The sequence below is a fragment of the Mustela putorius genome, unplaced genomic scaffold (genome assembly GCF_011764305.1).
Source record: "Mustela putorius furo isolate JIRA1106 unplaced genomic scaffold, ASM1176430v1.1 tig00003898_pilon_pilon_pilon, whole genome shotgun sequence".
NCBI lineage: Eukaryota > Metazoa > Chordata > Mammalia > Carnivora > Mustelidae > Mustela > Mustela putorius.
Window position 1 is genome coordinate 11,930,133 of NW_025422047.1, and position 14,550 is coordinate 11,944,682.

Here is a 14,550-nt window from a genome sequence, read left to right on the forward strand (position 1 = left end):
GCAGAAGCTTTTGATTTTGATGAAGTCCCAAAAGTTCATCTTCGCTTTTGTTTCTTTTGCCTTTGGAGACATATCTTGAAAGAAGTTGCTGTGGCTGATATTGAAGAGATTACTGCCTATGTTCTCCTCTAGGATTCTGATGGATTCCTGTCTCACTTTGAGATCTTTTATCCATTTTGAGTTTATCTTTGTGTACGGTGTAAGAGAATGGTCGAGTTTCATTCTTTTACATATAGCTGCCCAGTTTTCCCAGCACCATTTATTGAAGAGACTGTCTTTTTTCCACTGTATATTTTTTCCTGTTTTGTCGAAGATTATTTGCCAATAGAGTTGAGAGTCCATATGTGGGCTCTCTACTCTATTCCACTGGTGTATGTGTCTGTTTTTATGCCAGTACCATGTTGTCTTGGTGATCACAGCTTTGTAGTAAAGCTTGAAATCAGGTAGCGTGATGCCCCCAGTTTTATTTTTGTTTTTCAACATTTCTTTAGCGATTCGGGGTCTCTTCTGGTTCCATACAAATTTTTGGATTATTTGCTTCAGCTCCTTGAAGAATACCGGTGGAATTTTTTTTTTCCTAGGCAAAGAACTTTATTAATCTTGTTTCAAACTTTATTCCCAGGCTTCTTCAGCTTAATAAGCTGCAAAGAGTGAATTGTGTATAAGCAAAAACTGAAAAGAGCTGCAGTGTCCAAGGAGCTTGGGCTTAAAAATATTAGAGATCTAGATTTTATCAGATCCATGAACAAAACTTTAAAAAGCAGTCATAATATAAAATAGCAGCTCCCAGTAACTTCTTTAAGTTTTATCTTCTTCAGAATTTGACTCAATTCAGTTTGCTTCATTCTTGGAAGCTTCATCAAAATTCTCCGCAAGATCTGGAACTTCATCATCATCCTCCTCTCCGGTAGCAAGTGGTGCTTTTCCATCCACAGATTGTTTGGGCAGAGCTTCAGCCAGTCTTCTTAAACTAGTCAGACTGTCTGCACCAAGTTGGTTTAAGATACTGGGTAGCATTTCTGTCAACTGCTTTGTCTCAGCATGGCCTGTAATGGTGAAAGTGTTTGCTGCCAGCGATGCCTGAACTTTGGGGTTGTTAAAGTGGATCACTGTTCCTTGGTTTGTGAACATATTTACTTCTTCAATACCAGAGATATTGTTTACCCCTAACTCCTTTAAGGAGAACTGAAGTTTTTTATCATCTGCTGTAGCTGTTCTATGAACCACCTTCTTCTTTCGGCGAGGAGTTCCTTTCCCACCAATGTGCACTTGTGCTTGCAGTTTAGCGAGTTTCTCCTGGTTCATGATAGTTTCTTTCATCTTGTTGGAGTGGAAATGGGACCGCGCCGGGGGGACCAGGGTTGGCGCTCAGGGGGTCTCGGGCGGACCAGCTGAGATTAGGTGCACGCACGCGGGGTCGCAAGATGGCAGCTAGAGGAAGGCCCACCGGTGTAATTTTGATCAGAATGACATTAAAAGTATAGATTGCTCTAGGCAGTATAGACATTTTAACAATGTTTATTTTTCCAATCCAAGAACATGGAATGGTCTTCCATCTTTTTTGTGTCTTCTTCAATTTCTTTCATGAGTGTTCTGTAGTTCCTTGAATACAGATCCTTTACCTCTTTGGTTAGATTGATTCGCAGGTATCTTATGGTTCTTGGTGCTATAGTAAATGGAATTGATTCTCTAATTTCCCTTTCTGTATTTTCATTGTTAGTGTATAAGAAAGCCACTGATTTCTGTACATTGACTTTGTATCCTGCCATGTTGCTGAATTGCTGTATGAGTTCTAGTAGTTTGGGGTGGAGTCTTTTGGGTTTTCCATATAAAGAATCATGTCATCTGTGAAGAGAGAGAGTTTGACTTCTTCATTGCCAATTTGGATACCTTTTATTTCTCTTTGTTGTCTGATTGCTGTTGGTAGGACTTCTAATACTATGTTGAAAAAGAGTGGTGAGAGTGAGCATCCTTGTCTAGTTTCTAAAACAACACCCTGTTTGGTATTCCCTGCCTTTTGAAAGCTCAACATCTCAACATCAAGCCATTATAGCTTGGAATTGTGTCTGGGAGCATCTGTACTTTATCTCCATTTGTTTTGTGTATCCATTAGCAAGATGGGTTCTAAGGTATCAGAAAAGCCTATGAGATGGGCGCCTGGGGAGAGGGGCGCCTGGGTGGCTTAGTGGGTTAAAGCCTCTGCCTTCGGCTAGGGTCATGATCCTAGGGTTCTGGGATTGAGCCCTGCATTGGGCTCTCTGCTCGGTGGGGAGCCTGCTTCCTCCTCTCTCTGTGCCTGCCTCTCCACCTACTTGTGATTTCTGTCTGTCAAATAAATAAATAAAATGTTAACAAAAAAAAAAAAAAAAAGAAAAGCCTATGAGAATTTACTTTTTGGGTCTGGGAATGCTCATAAATTTTTCCATATAAACTAATGATAATTGTTTCTTCACTTTATGGCATTTGAGCTTATGAAAGGTTTCATATGAATGTTCTACTTTTGACTAGCAGGGAAAACCCTTAATGGGGTCCTAGAGTCCTTAGCCCTTGGAAGCTCCTGGGGACCAACCCCAGATGTTTCCCGGTTCACTCTTTGGCCCTTCAAAGATGAACAGATAGATGTTCATCTGAGTAGAGAAATTGTCATCTGTCTGTTATGGCCCCAAATTTAATTCCACCACTCAAACAGACTACATGGATTTTTCTTTATGAGCCAGTGAAGAGAACTAATAATTATAATAAAAATATAATTATAAAATAAACTATAAATTCAGATACCATGTTTTAGCATGTATCATGAGAGACACCTTAGATATTCAATCTAATTTAATACTCCAACAGCAAATTGCCATTCTTTCCCACATTTTACCATGAACAAACTGAGTTCAAGAAGGTTAAGTAATTTATTCAAAGTCACATCTGTTAACCTTAAAAACAAAGCTTCCAGTTGTTTTACCAGCAAAAGAGGGATTTATTTGGGAATAGCGGAGAATTTTTAATCTGGGCCAAGGAAGTTATTGAAAAAACAATAGGCAAGTCCAGAGAACACAGGGGAGGAACCTCTATAAAGGAAAGTGGGAAGTTGGGAAGGCTGTCTAAAGAAAAAGCCCATTGGAGTAAACTGGAAGCTAGTAGTATAGTGGCTTTTCATTGGCTGAATTGTGACTGTCTGTCATTGGTCAGGCTGTTGCAGGGGCAAGAGAAAATCCTTTCTTCCTCTTACTGGAATAGTAAAGCAAGTATCCATATGCAAAGTCTGTGTCTTCATGTTAGATATGTAGTTAAAGACAACTGGTAGAGCATGAGAGCTCCCTCTGCCAAACTTCCTGACTCCAGTTTATTAAGGCTGCCCTTTATTAATTTTCACATTTTCCCCTTTTGATCAAGGTTTTCCTTTGAAAGTATTGCTGATCAACAGTCAGGTTCTTTATATATATTTAGTGGTTTAGTGCCAGGAAGGACCTTTTCTGCCAGTTGAGTCTCAACAGTGCTGTTACTGCATTTGATTAACCCTGAGGATTGAGGATGATACACAATGAGAGTATCACAGAACTGGCCAAAGAGCACAGAGTTGTCAAAGGACCTGACTGGTAGAATGGGTTCCCTAATTTCTATGAGGTTTGAGACGGGTCCTCCAGGTGGGGATAATCTTTTCCAACAGAAGAAGCAGTGTCTTGTCTAGGAGAGAGAGCTATAGTCCAGCTATTTTGCCAAAGGGTGAAATTGTATTAAATCCATTTATACAAACAGGTTAACAGGTTTCTTTGATTATACTTTGGAGAGGTGAGACAAGTGAAGTAAGCACTTTTTGCAGCCTTATTAATCTTTCCCCATCAATACTGGTTCATGAATGCTATCTATCATTTTGCTAGTAGACCAATGGTTTAATGAATTTACAGTTGTTAGTAGGGGGAATTTTAGAATTTTTGGTAGGGCTGTCTTGTTATTTAGTTCTCTCTTTTTTATCCAACCAACAATTACTAGATTTCCAATATTGTTTCTCCTTTTCTGGGGCCAATTGTTGGGCATCTCTGATCAATTTTTCCAAATTTTTATTTGGGAGAATATCCCTTTGGAACCATGACAGAAGTTTGTACATCAGTCTTCTGAGAGCAGCAGTTTTGGCAGAAATATCAATAAGGTGCTTTCCTGAAAAAAAAAGAAAAATAATAAGGTGCTACCTCAAAGGCACACAGACTATCCATGTGTTTGGGGTTTTACATAGCTAAGGTTCAAGCCTGAGGAAGGGCATAGAACTCAGCCTGTTGGGCTAAAGCAGCCAAAGGTAAAGGTGCTGTCCTAGTGACTTCAGAGAGTTGCAGGAACATACCCAGCCTGATATTTACCACATTTATCCTTTAAATAAGAACTGTCAGTAAATCATGACAAATCTGCATTGTTTAGAGGCATTTCCTGTAAATTGTCACAAGGAGTTTGAAAGGTGATCTATCCATTTTAAGCAGTTATGAGGGGTTTCATCGATGAAGGAGGGGAGAAGGGTGGCAGGGCTAAGGTTATTGCAATGAGAAAGAGTTATATGAGGAGTTAACAGAAGGATTTCATAGAATGTGGGGCAACTGACTATAAAGTGTTGAGTGTGATGAGAATTTATGAGGGCTTCTATTGCGTGGGGCACAAGGGTGGTTAAAGTGGAGCCCATGGTTATTTCTTCAGTGGTCTTAACTACTAGAACAGTGGCAGGAAGGGCTCTGAGGCAAAGGGGTATTCCCATGCTACAGGGTCTGGTTGCTGGCTAGAATGCCCTATTGGCCAAAGATGGTTTCCCTATTTTGGGGTGAACACTTCAAGGGCATTTCCTTCCCGTTACATAAAAAAAGGGAAAAGGGAAATTGAGAACTAGAATGTCTAAGGGCAAGGGGCTTTGTTAGGCATTTCTTAAAAGTCCCCAAGGCTAGATTATCCTCTTCTTTCCAAAACAACAAAGTTTTGTTTTGTTTTTGTTTTTGTTGTTTGTTTATTTGTTTTATTTTGAGATATATAAAGGTTGAGTCACAAGAGAGAAATTTGGAAACAATTTTGACAGTAGCCAGTCAGTCCAAGGAGGCCTCATAATTGGTGCTTAGTTTTAGGTTTTGGAAAGTCGGGATTTCATGAAGCCCACCTGGATCTAAATCCAGTCTATGTTCAGAGATCAGGTGCCCTAAGTGTTGAACCTGAGTTTGAGAAAACCACAGTTTTTCTCTGGAGGTTTTATGTCCTCTAGGGCCAAAAGTTTTAACAGATAGATGCTGTCTTTCTGTGAAGAGGTTTATGAAGGGGAGCAGAGAAGGAAATCATCTACATATTTTATTTTTATTTTTATTTTTTTGAATATTTTATTTATTTATTTGACAGACAGAGATCACAAGTAGGCAGAGAGGCAGGCAGAGAGAGAGAGGGAAGCAGGCTGCCTGCTGAGCAGAGAGCCCGATGTGGGACTCGATCCTAGGACCCTGAGATCATGACCTGAGCTGAAGGCAGCGAGGGGCCCAATCCACTGAGCCACCCAGGCGCCCTCATCTACATATTTTAAAAGGGTAGAGCCTGCAGAAAACTTTTACCATCCAAGTCAGCCTTTAGGGTTTGTGAAAAGTAAGAAGGACTCTCCCTATAGCCCTGGGGCCTTACTGTCCATATGTATTACCATTCTTCCCAAGGGAAAGCAAAAAGATACCAGCTATCCTTATCAATTGAAATCCTAAGAATGCGCTGCATTGATTAATTATGGTGAAAAATTTGCCATCAGTGGGAGTGGATGTCTGTAGCATATGAGGGCTAGAAATAACAGGGATGCCCAGGGATAATGTTATTTATTGCTAAGGGGTCCATCCATGGCCATTGGGTTTCTGCACAGGTAAAATACGGGTGTTATAGAGATTAGTATAGGGGATAATAAGGCCCTGAGCCTTGCAGTCTTCTCTTATGACCTTCTTTACTTATAGGGCATTGATTAATTACGGGAAGAGGTTTTGAGAGATCTATTTGAATCTTGATGGTAGGTGTCTTGTGAATTCTGCCAATATCAACTGAGGATTTTGCCCATAAAGAGGATGGTAGCTGAACCAGTAGGAATAAATGATCAGTACCCCCAGTGTCATCAGAGTTAGAGCACAGAAAAGAGGCTGAAGGTCATTTATTTCCCCTTGTGGGCTATTTTGTTACTACTTTCAAATTCTAGAATTGCTTCCCCCCTTTGAGAGAAGTTCCAGCATGATACTTTACTATGAAATCTTGGCCCAATAAATGAATAGGGCAGAGGAACTAAGGAGAAAGTGTGTGTATTTCTCACAAAAATACACACTAGACAAAGGGCTAGACAAAATAGAATAGGCTTAGAGACAGGAATCTGTTGAGGTTACTTGAAGACTTCCTCACTATTGTTCAAACTGTTTTTGTACTCTGACCAAGGAATTGCTTTACAGCAGGAGGTTAAATACTGAGAGTGCACATATGTCCCTTGTCAACAAGGATGGAGAGAGATTCATTCCCAATCTGGAATGTGGTTTGTCTGAGCCAATTAAGAGGGAGGATCTGGAAGAGCCCCTGTAGTTCCTTGAAGCCCTGTCATTGGGAATTAGGAGGACACTGGGAATGTTGGCTGGAGGGCTGAAGGCACCCGGAATGCTTAAATTTCTGCCTCCCCCCCGCCAATGTCCTGGTTCGTTGCAATAATAGCAGAAACTAGGTTTCTGATTTTGTTTAGGGGCCTTCATTTGCTGGCGTTTGAACATCGAAGATTTTAGCAGTCTTTCCTCTAGGTGACTCATCTAGGAAGCAATTGAACTGGTTTTAATGAATTAAATTTGGAGTGGACATAATTTCCCATTGTATCCCAGTTCTTTTAACTAAAAGACAAAGATACATGTTCGGCCTGTTAATAAACACAGAGTCCTGTGCTACCAGGTGGATTCAATATTCAAGGAAGACCAGAATATTCTTTAAAGACAATTTGGAGTTGATTGTAATCATCATGAACAGACTCATCAGGCTTTCGTGTGCAAGCCTGAATTTTGTTCCAATCAGCAGGCTTAGGAAAAGCTGTTATTATTGCTTGGTTGAGATTTCCAGTGTGTTTTCTAACATTGTTCTTAAAGTTAGGGCTCTGTTTCTGTAAATTCCTTTTGGGATGTTTCCTTCTTGCTAGTTTCACCCAATGTTTGGCCTGGTCCTCACCCATAAGCATGTGGACTTATTGATATGAACCTGAGAAACCAGATTGGTAAGTTTGAGTAACTATGTTAAATTCTTCAGCAAACTTAGCTCAGTCACTTCGGGGAACACTTTAACTATGGCTCATAATTTGACCTTAGTCTGGGGAACATAAGAAACTTGAGGTTTCTTTAGACACTCAGAAGACTTAACTTTAAAGTGGCAGGTTTTAATAGATTCGAGAGACGAAGACTTGGGGAAGGATTTGGAGTAAAAGGAAAGGTCAGAAGAAAGAATAGCGGAAAATGGTCCCAGGGGTGGGCCCTGAGTACCAGGAGGCCACTGCTTGTCTATAGACAGAGAAGATGGGGGAGGGGAAAAAGAAGCCTCAGGAGACATTTTGACATTTTTCGTTACTTACATTAGTTAATTTATTTTATTATTTTTAGATTATTTATTTGACAGAGAGAGACACAGCAAGAGAGGGAACACAGCAGAGGGAGTGGGAGAATCAGACCTCTTGCTGAGCAGGGAGCCCGATGCAGGGCTGATCCCAGGACCCTGGGATCACGACCCTAGCTGAAGGCAGATGCTTAATGACTGAGCCACCCAGGCGCCCCCACATTAGTTAATTTAGACATAGTACTTTGCAAAGACACAAATCTAGAATTCTGAAACCATCTGGAAACCTCAAGGTACCTTCTAAAATAAATACCTCATTCAGTAATTATTTTTTTTTCCTTTTTAAGGAGTCATGGCTTTTAATTTTGAGTAAAACAAGTTTGGGGAGATTGAAAGTTCCACAGAAAATGGCCATTTGAAGTTTTGACTTACTTTTGGCTAAGGCAGTCCATTTATTTGTAAGTGTGCATGTGGAGGGGCTATAGATTTTAAACATAAAAGCAGCTAGAGGCCCAGTAGGGAGGTGCACTCTCAAAGTACTTTCATAACGGATCCTGTTGCTTAGAGGTTTTTCAGGAACAGCCTGGTTCCAGAAGGAATCAGACCAAAGGCCAACATAGTTCCAATAGGTATGGCCTGGGTCCAAGGGGTCAGACTGAAGGCTGGCAAAGTTCCAAAGGAAGAGTCCAGTCTCAAAAGGGAGTTAGACCAAAGGCCAGCAGAACTCAAACTGGCACAGTTCCAACAGGAATAGTCTGGTTCCAAAAAGAAGTCAGACTGAGGGTCAGCACCGTTCAATAGAACAGTCCAGTTCCAAAACAGACTCAGACTTGAGGGCCTTCACATTTATTTTCTCTCTCTCTCTTTCTTACTTTCTTTCTTTCCTTCCCTCTTCCCCCCCCTCCTTTCTTTCTTTCAATATTTATTTATTTATGGTGGGAAGAGGTGAAGAGAAAGGATCTTCGATGTGCTCGGCACAGAGCCCAATGCTGGGCTCAATCTCACAACTCGGAGATCACGACCTGAGGCGAAACCAAGAGTCAGTCACTTAACCCAGGCACCCCTAGGCCTGCATATTTCTGTCAGGAACAGTTGGATTCTGAAAAGGAGCTGGACTGAAGGCTGGACTGAAGGCTGTTTTTCTCTCTGAGAAAAACAAAAAACCAAGGCCTTAAAACAGATCCTGAATGAAGGCTGAAGAGCTCAGACACAAAAGTGTGGAACTCAAAATCCAGTAGAAAACTTACCCTCAGACCCCAGGGTTGGCGAGAACGCAGTGAGCCCAATGGGCCCTGTGGGTACTAGCCTCTGTTTGCTCACCAGTCTCAGAGTTGCTGCGTATTCTCCCTGCATCACCATACAGGCCACTGAGGGATGTTAACCTTAAAAATAGGACTTCCAGGAACGCCTGGGTGGCTCAGGAGGTGAATCGTCCAACTCTTGGTCTCAGTTCATGGTCTCAGGGTCATGAGATGGAGCCCTGTGTCTGGCGCAGCACTCGGCAGGGATTTTGCTGGAGATGTCTTCCTTCCCTCTCCCTCACCCTCTACCCCTCCATCTACATGCCCGAGCACATGGGTGTGCACTCTCTCTCTCTTTCTTCCTGGAAGAAATAAATAAATTCTCAAAAATACCCTAACCAACTTCTGGTTATTTTACCCACAAAAGATAGGTTTAGTTGGGAATAGGAGAGAATTGAAATCCAGGACAGGCAAAACCATAGGCAATTCGAAGAACAAAGGAGAGTGGGAAGTTGGGAAGGCTGCTATAAACAAGAAGTCCATTGGAATAAACTGGGAGCTGGAAGTCTTGTGGCTGAGTTGGCTGGTTACTGCTGGGGACAGGGGGTGTGCATAGAAAAAAATCTTCCTTCTCTACTGGGAGAGTAAAGCAGTATCCATGTGCAAAGTCTGTGTCTTCCTATTAGATTTGCAACTGAGGACAAGTGGTAAGAGCGTGAGAGCTCCCCACAGGACCTCCTGACTCTATTGTAGTGGGGTTTCCCTTTATTAACTTTCACACACACAAGCTAAATGGTATGGTGATGGTTGTACATGATATTTTATTTTTATTTATTTATGTTTTAAAAGATTTTATTTATTTGTCAGAGAGAGAGAGAGAGAGAGAGAGAGAGCATGTGCACAAGTAGAGGGGAACAGCAGGCAGAGAGAGAAACAGGCTTCCTGCTGAACAAGGACCCCCTCCACTCCCAACGTGGGACTCAATCCAGGACCTTGGAAGGCGGACACTTAACTGGGTGAGACACCCAGGCACCCCCGATGGATTATTTTTAAAATAGAACCAATTTCTTTAGAAGTCTGCTTTCATTTCAGAATATTCATTAATAATGAAATTGCTCTATATGCACATTTGGAATTCCTTGTCCCTAATTGTCATTTTATAAGAGGTTTGACACTTCACAGCCCAGTTTTTGGGGTTATTGGTAGCTTGGCCTCTGCTACTATGTGGTCCTACAAGGTATTGAATGGCTTAATGCTTCAGTTTAATCATCAGTGAATTAAAATCATAGCCATGAAGGGAAAAAGATCACTTTTGGCTACTGTGGGAATTTGAACGCACTGACAGAGTAATTGGTTGACAGGGTTTCCGGGAGTCCTGGACTGCGTGAAAATTGGGCAAATGACCTCTACTGGTGTTGTGTCCTCTTTGGTGTTCTGAGACTGATTTCCAGTGTTTGGAGGGCAAGATTTCCTATACCCCGCAATTCTCCAACACCAGTTGGGTATCCTATAATTCAGTTCAACTCTGACAGTATTTACCCAGAGATAGCATCAGAAGCCCTAGTTTGAGGGCTCAGGCCTGCAAGACTGCTCTGCTCCCCCACCTCCTACTTCAGATGCTAGTCACAAGCCAAGGTTGTCACCCGTGCTGCCAACCGACTGGTTATAACTCAGATTCCCAAGACCCCTTCCTCAGGTTTGATTAATTTGCTACAGTGGCTCACAAAACTCAGAGAAACATTTTCCTTCCTAGATTACTAATTTATTATAAAAGGATATATACTCAGGGACAGCCAGATGGAAGAGATGCATAGGACAATACAGGGAAAGGGCAGGATGTGTTCATCCACCTGGAAACCCTCCAAACTCCTTCTTCTTGGGGATTTATGGAGGCTTTACTACATAGTCATGACTGATTAATTCATTGGCCATTGACAATTGAGTCAACCTCCAGACCCTCTCCCCTTCCCGGGGCCAGGGCAGGAGGTGGGGTGGGTAGAGAGGGGGGACTTAAAGTTCCCTCTGAATCTTTAGGTGGGGTCCAAAAGTCACCTCACTAACATAACAAGAGATGCCTTTACCACCCTTAAAACTTAGGAAATTCCAAGGGTTTTGGCAGCTGTGGAGCAAGAAACTGTGGATGAGAAATAAATTTTGGTCATCTGAATGCCCAAATACATATTTCTTATAAGTTACAGTATGACAGACCCCTGAAGGAGGGCTTGTGAGAATTCTTTTAGGAAAGGAGCTGGATAGGTGTCTTTTTCTTTCTCTTTTTTTCTTTTGGTAGGTGAGGAAAGGTTAAGTAATGTGCCAAAGGTCATATGATGAATCCCTGTGGAAGGCAACTCTTGAACTCAGGTCTCTTGTCTGATATTTAAATTTTTTTTTTTAAGATTTTATTTATTTATTTGACAGACAGAGATCACAAGTAGGCAGAGAGGCAGGCAGAGAGAGAGGAGGAAGCAAGCTCCCCACTGAGCAGAGAGCCCGATGCGGGGCTCGATCCCAGGACCTGGGATCATGACCCGAGCTGAAGGCAGAGGCTTTAACCCACTGAGCCACCCAGGCGTCCCTCTTGTCTCATATTTAAAGGGACTTTTCTTTTTTGCCACTTTTACGAGGTTAATTCTTTTTTTTTTTTTTAAGATTTTATTTATTTATTTGAGAAAGAGAATGAGAGAGAGTGAGCATGATGGGGGGAGGGTCAGAGGGAGAAGCAGGCTCCCTGCTGAGCAGGGAGCCCGATGTGGAGCTCGATCTGGGGACTCCAGGATTATGACCTGAGCCAAAGGCAGTCCCTTAACCAGCTGAGCCACCCAGGCACCCATGAGGTCAATTCTTCAAGGATGTTACTCAGTCTACATAAAAAAAAAAAAAAAAAAAAAAAAAAAAAAAAAAGGGAACATTTGTCATTTGTGTGTGTGTCTGCTCACTCTCAGTGTGTGTGTGTTTTTCCATGGTATCACTCTATTAGGATGAAGCAGAGGTTATCAGGGAATATTACAGGGTGAAACGACAGTGCTGTTTCAGCAAGAACAAAAGCCCATCTCCTCCAGAACAGGTCCTGCTAGCATACCCATGCACCATCCAGGGCTGAGGGGGCTACTGTTCAGAGAGTGAGGGTAGGAAGGAGTCAATCTAAAGCCTGACCTGAGTGCATCTGCTGGACCATGTCCACAGACACCAGGGTAGGCAGCTTCTAAACTGGTTTCCAGTGAGTCCCAAGTCCTGGCATTTGGGCCTTTGGGTGATCCCCTGCCCTTGGGTATGGGCTGGACCAGGTGATTCACTTTTAACTGATAGCATGCTGATAGATGAGCAAGGGTGACTGCGTGGCACATTTGAGAGCAGGTTTCAAAGACTTTCTGGCTTCTCTCTCACTCCCCCTTTCGGCTGTCTTGCTTGCTAGCTCTGAGGAAAGCCAGCTGCCGTGGCGTGAGCTGCCCTATGGAGAGGCCCACACAGCAAGTAACTAAGGGAGGGAGGCCTCCAGTCAACAGCGAGGAGCTGAGGCCTTCAGTCCAGCAGCCCTCAAGGAACCGAACCCTGCCAACACCCTGTGTGTGAGCCTAGAAGGGGTCATCTTCCCACTGTGACTGCAGCCTGTGAGGGACCCTGAGCCAGGGGACCCAGCTAAGCCACTCTGGGGTTCCTGACCCACAGAACCCATGAGACAACAGTGTGCATTTTAAAAGAATATGGCAATAGATAATAGATGTAGACAGACTTGTTCACCTTCATCGAAGTGTGGTTGATAGAAGGCTGGGGTAGACTGTTCCATCTTGCCTTCCCACTTTAGTACTTTTAGAATTATAAGCTACTGCTTGGTACAAGAATATTCTTTGCCACAGGTGCGAATTAATCTTTGGACAGCTTTACGACCTCACATTTAGCACTCAGGAGATTCTGATAGTCAACAACCTTCACAGCATTAGCCCTGGCCTTGGATCGCTGGAGTTCTGAGGTGATAAAGTATTTACAGACAAGCATCTGAAGCACGTCGAGAATAATGATTTTTTCTCCCAAAGTTTCCAACATTAGTAGGTTACCTTCAGAATCAAGCATAGCCTACTTCTTTTCACAACCCACAGTAAGACTTGGAGCATGTATAAATTCTGGGTGAGATCCCGTGAGTTTCCACATGGTTTTGGGCATTTTAGGACACTTGTCATCCCCTGCCATATGAGATCTATACGCTAGGATGTTCAGAAGTGTTCTATCCCATACTCGCTCCTCTGCTCAGTTAGGTGAAGTGCAGGTTTAGGCCGGGGTTATGCATGGGGACATTCAGCCTCGGTGCCCAGGGCAGATCTATTCTGTCCACACCCACAGATTGTTTCTGATGTTAGTGTTAAGGAAATAGACAAGCTACCCCTAGAACTTGTTAAATTGCTTGAAAGGGTTGGGAATTATGTAACAAAATAGCTGTCAAAGATATTGTCTTTGAGTGTATCTGTTAAACAAACGTGAGACATCCTGGAAAGGCATCCTAGAAATAGCAAAGACAGGGGAATTAGATGGATCTGAGCTCAAGTTTTGTCACTATTGCCTATTAGCATGTGACCTGGGCCACATTGCTTATACTCCGGAGCCTCAGCTGCATTATCTATAAAGTGGGAATAATAATATCTGATTTGAAGGATTGTTATGATTTGTTTAATAAGGTAAAGCTTAAAATGTCTAATGTATATAGGCTACTCGAAAAGGAGTAACTCTTCATGTTATCTGAGGTCCTGCTATGAGTCTCCTAGGGTCTCTAGTGATTCCTGTCTGACAGACAGTGTGCTGACAGACCAAAAGGGGAATAAATAAAACCACCATGACTCTTGGGTGCTTGCTCTAGAGAAGGTTTCATCTTTATATTATTTTCCTTGTATTTGTAGGAACTAGTTGGGTGTATGGTGGTGGGAGGGGCCCCACCTGGACATCTTGATTCCAAATCTGGTTTGGGGTATGGTTCCAGCTCCCCAGGTTTGTGTGTGTGTGTGTGTGTGTGTGTGTGCGCACACCTGGAGGGCCGCTGCATGAGGGAAGTGCTTCGCCAGCACAAGTCTCAGAGCGTGGCTGTGGGTGGGATTGTCTCAGACATTGTTTTTGGGAATAAGAGTCCATTGGGATTAGAAAACCGAAGGATCTTCCTCCTTTTTGAGAGAGTGGCAGTGACCTTGATTTCTTTTTCCAATGAGCAATGAAAAGTAATCTTTCATGCCATTTAAAACCTTTTTATCTTGAATAATTTCAAAAATAATTTCCTTTCAAAAGGAAAGTTGTAACCCACAGAACAGAAAGTCACACAAAGGACTCCTGTCTATACTTCACCCAGATTCACCTGGTGTTAGTATTTCACCACACTGGCTTTCTCTGTCTCTCTCTCAATCTATCTACCTATATAAAATGATTATTTTTCTGAACCATTTGGTCATAAGCTGCAGACAGGATGTCCCTTTACCTCTAAATATTGCAGTAAAAACAAGGAAATTCTGTTACATAACTCAGCACAGTGATCAAATTCAGAAAGTTTAATATTGCAGTAATACCATGACCTAATACACACCCCGTATTCAAACTTCACCAGCTGTCCTAATAATGTCTCTTTTGGCTATTATTTTCTCTGGCCTCGGATTTAACACAAGATCACGAATTGCATTTCATTGTCATGTCTTTTTAGTCCTTTAATCTGGGACAGTCCTTCAACCTTTGTCTTTTATGACCCTGACATTTTTGAAGAATACAGGCTAGTTACTTTGTAGAATGT

General features: G+C 42.4%; 1 protein-coding gene and 1 long non-coding RNA gene across 2 annotated transcripts in view; one reads left to right on the top strand and one right to left on the bottom strand.

Moving 5' to 3' along the window:
- Positions 1-14,550, top strand: part of LOC106005642 — an 80,926-nt gene that overhangs the window by 19,527 nt on the left and 46,849 nt on the right. The gene's annotated exons all lie outside the window — the stretch shown is intronic.
- Positions 567-1,320, bottom strand: LOC101681696 (transcription factor BTF3-like). The gene has a single exon (XM_045067864.1). The coding sequence runs from the start codon at positions 1,318-1,320 to the stop codon at positions 832-834; it is 489 nt and encodes a 162-aa protein (XP_044923799.1). The 3' UTR covers positions 567-831.

Bases quoted from the DNA above. Each gene is read 5' to 3' on its own strand.
- LOC101681696 (XM_045067864.1), bottom strand. From the start codon at position 1,320: ATGAAAGAAACTATCATGAACCAGGAGAAACTCGCTAAACTGCAAGCA.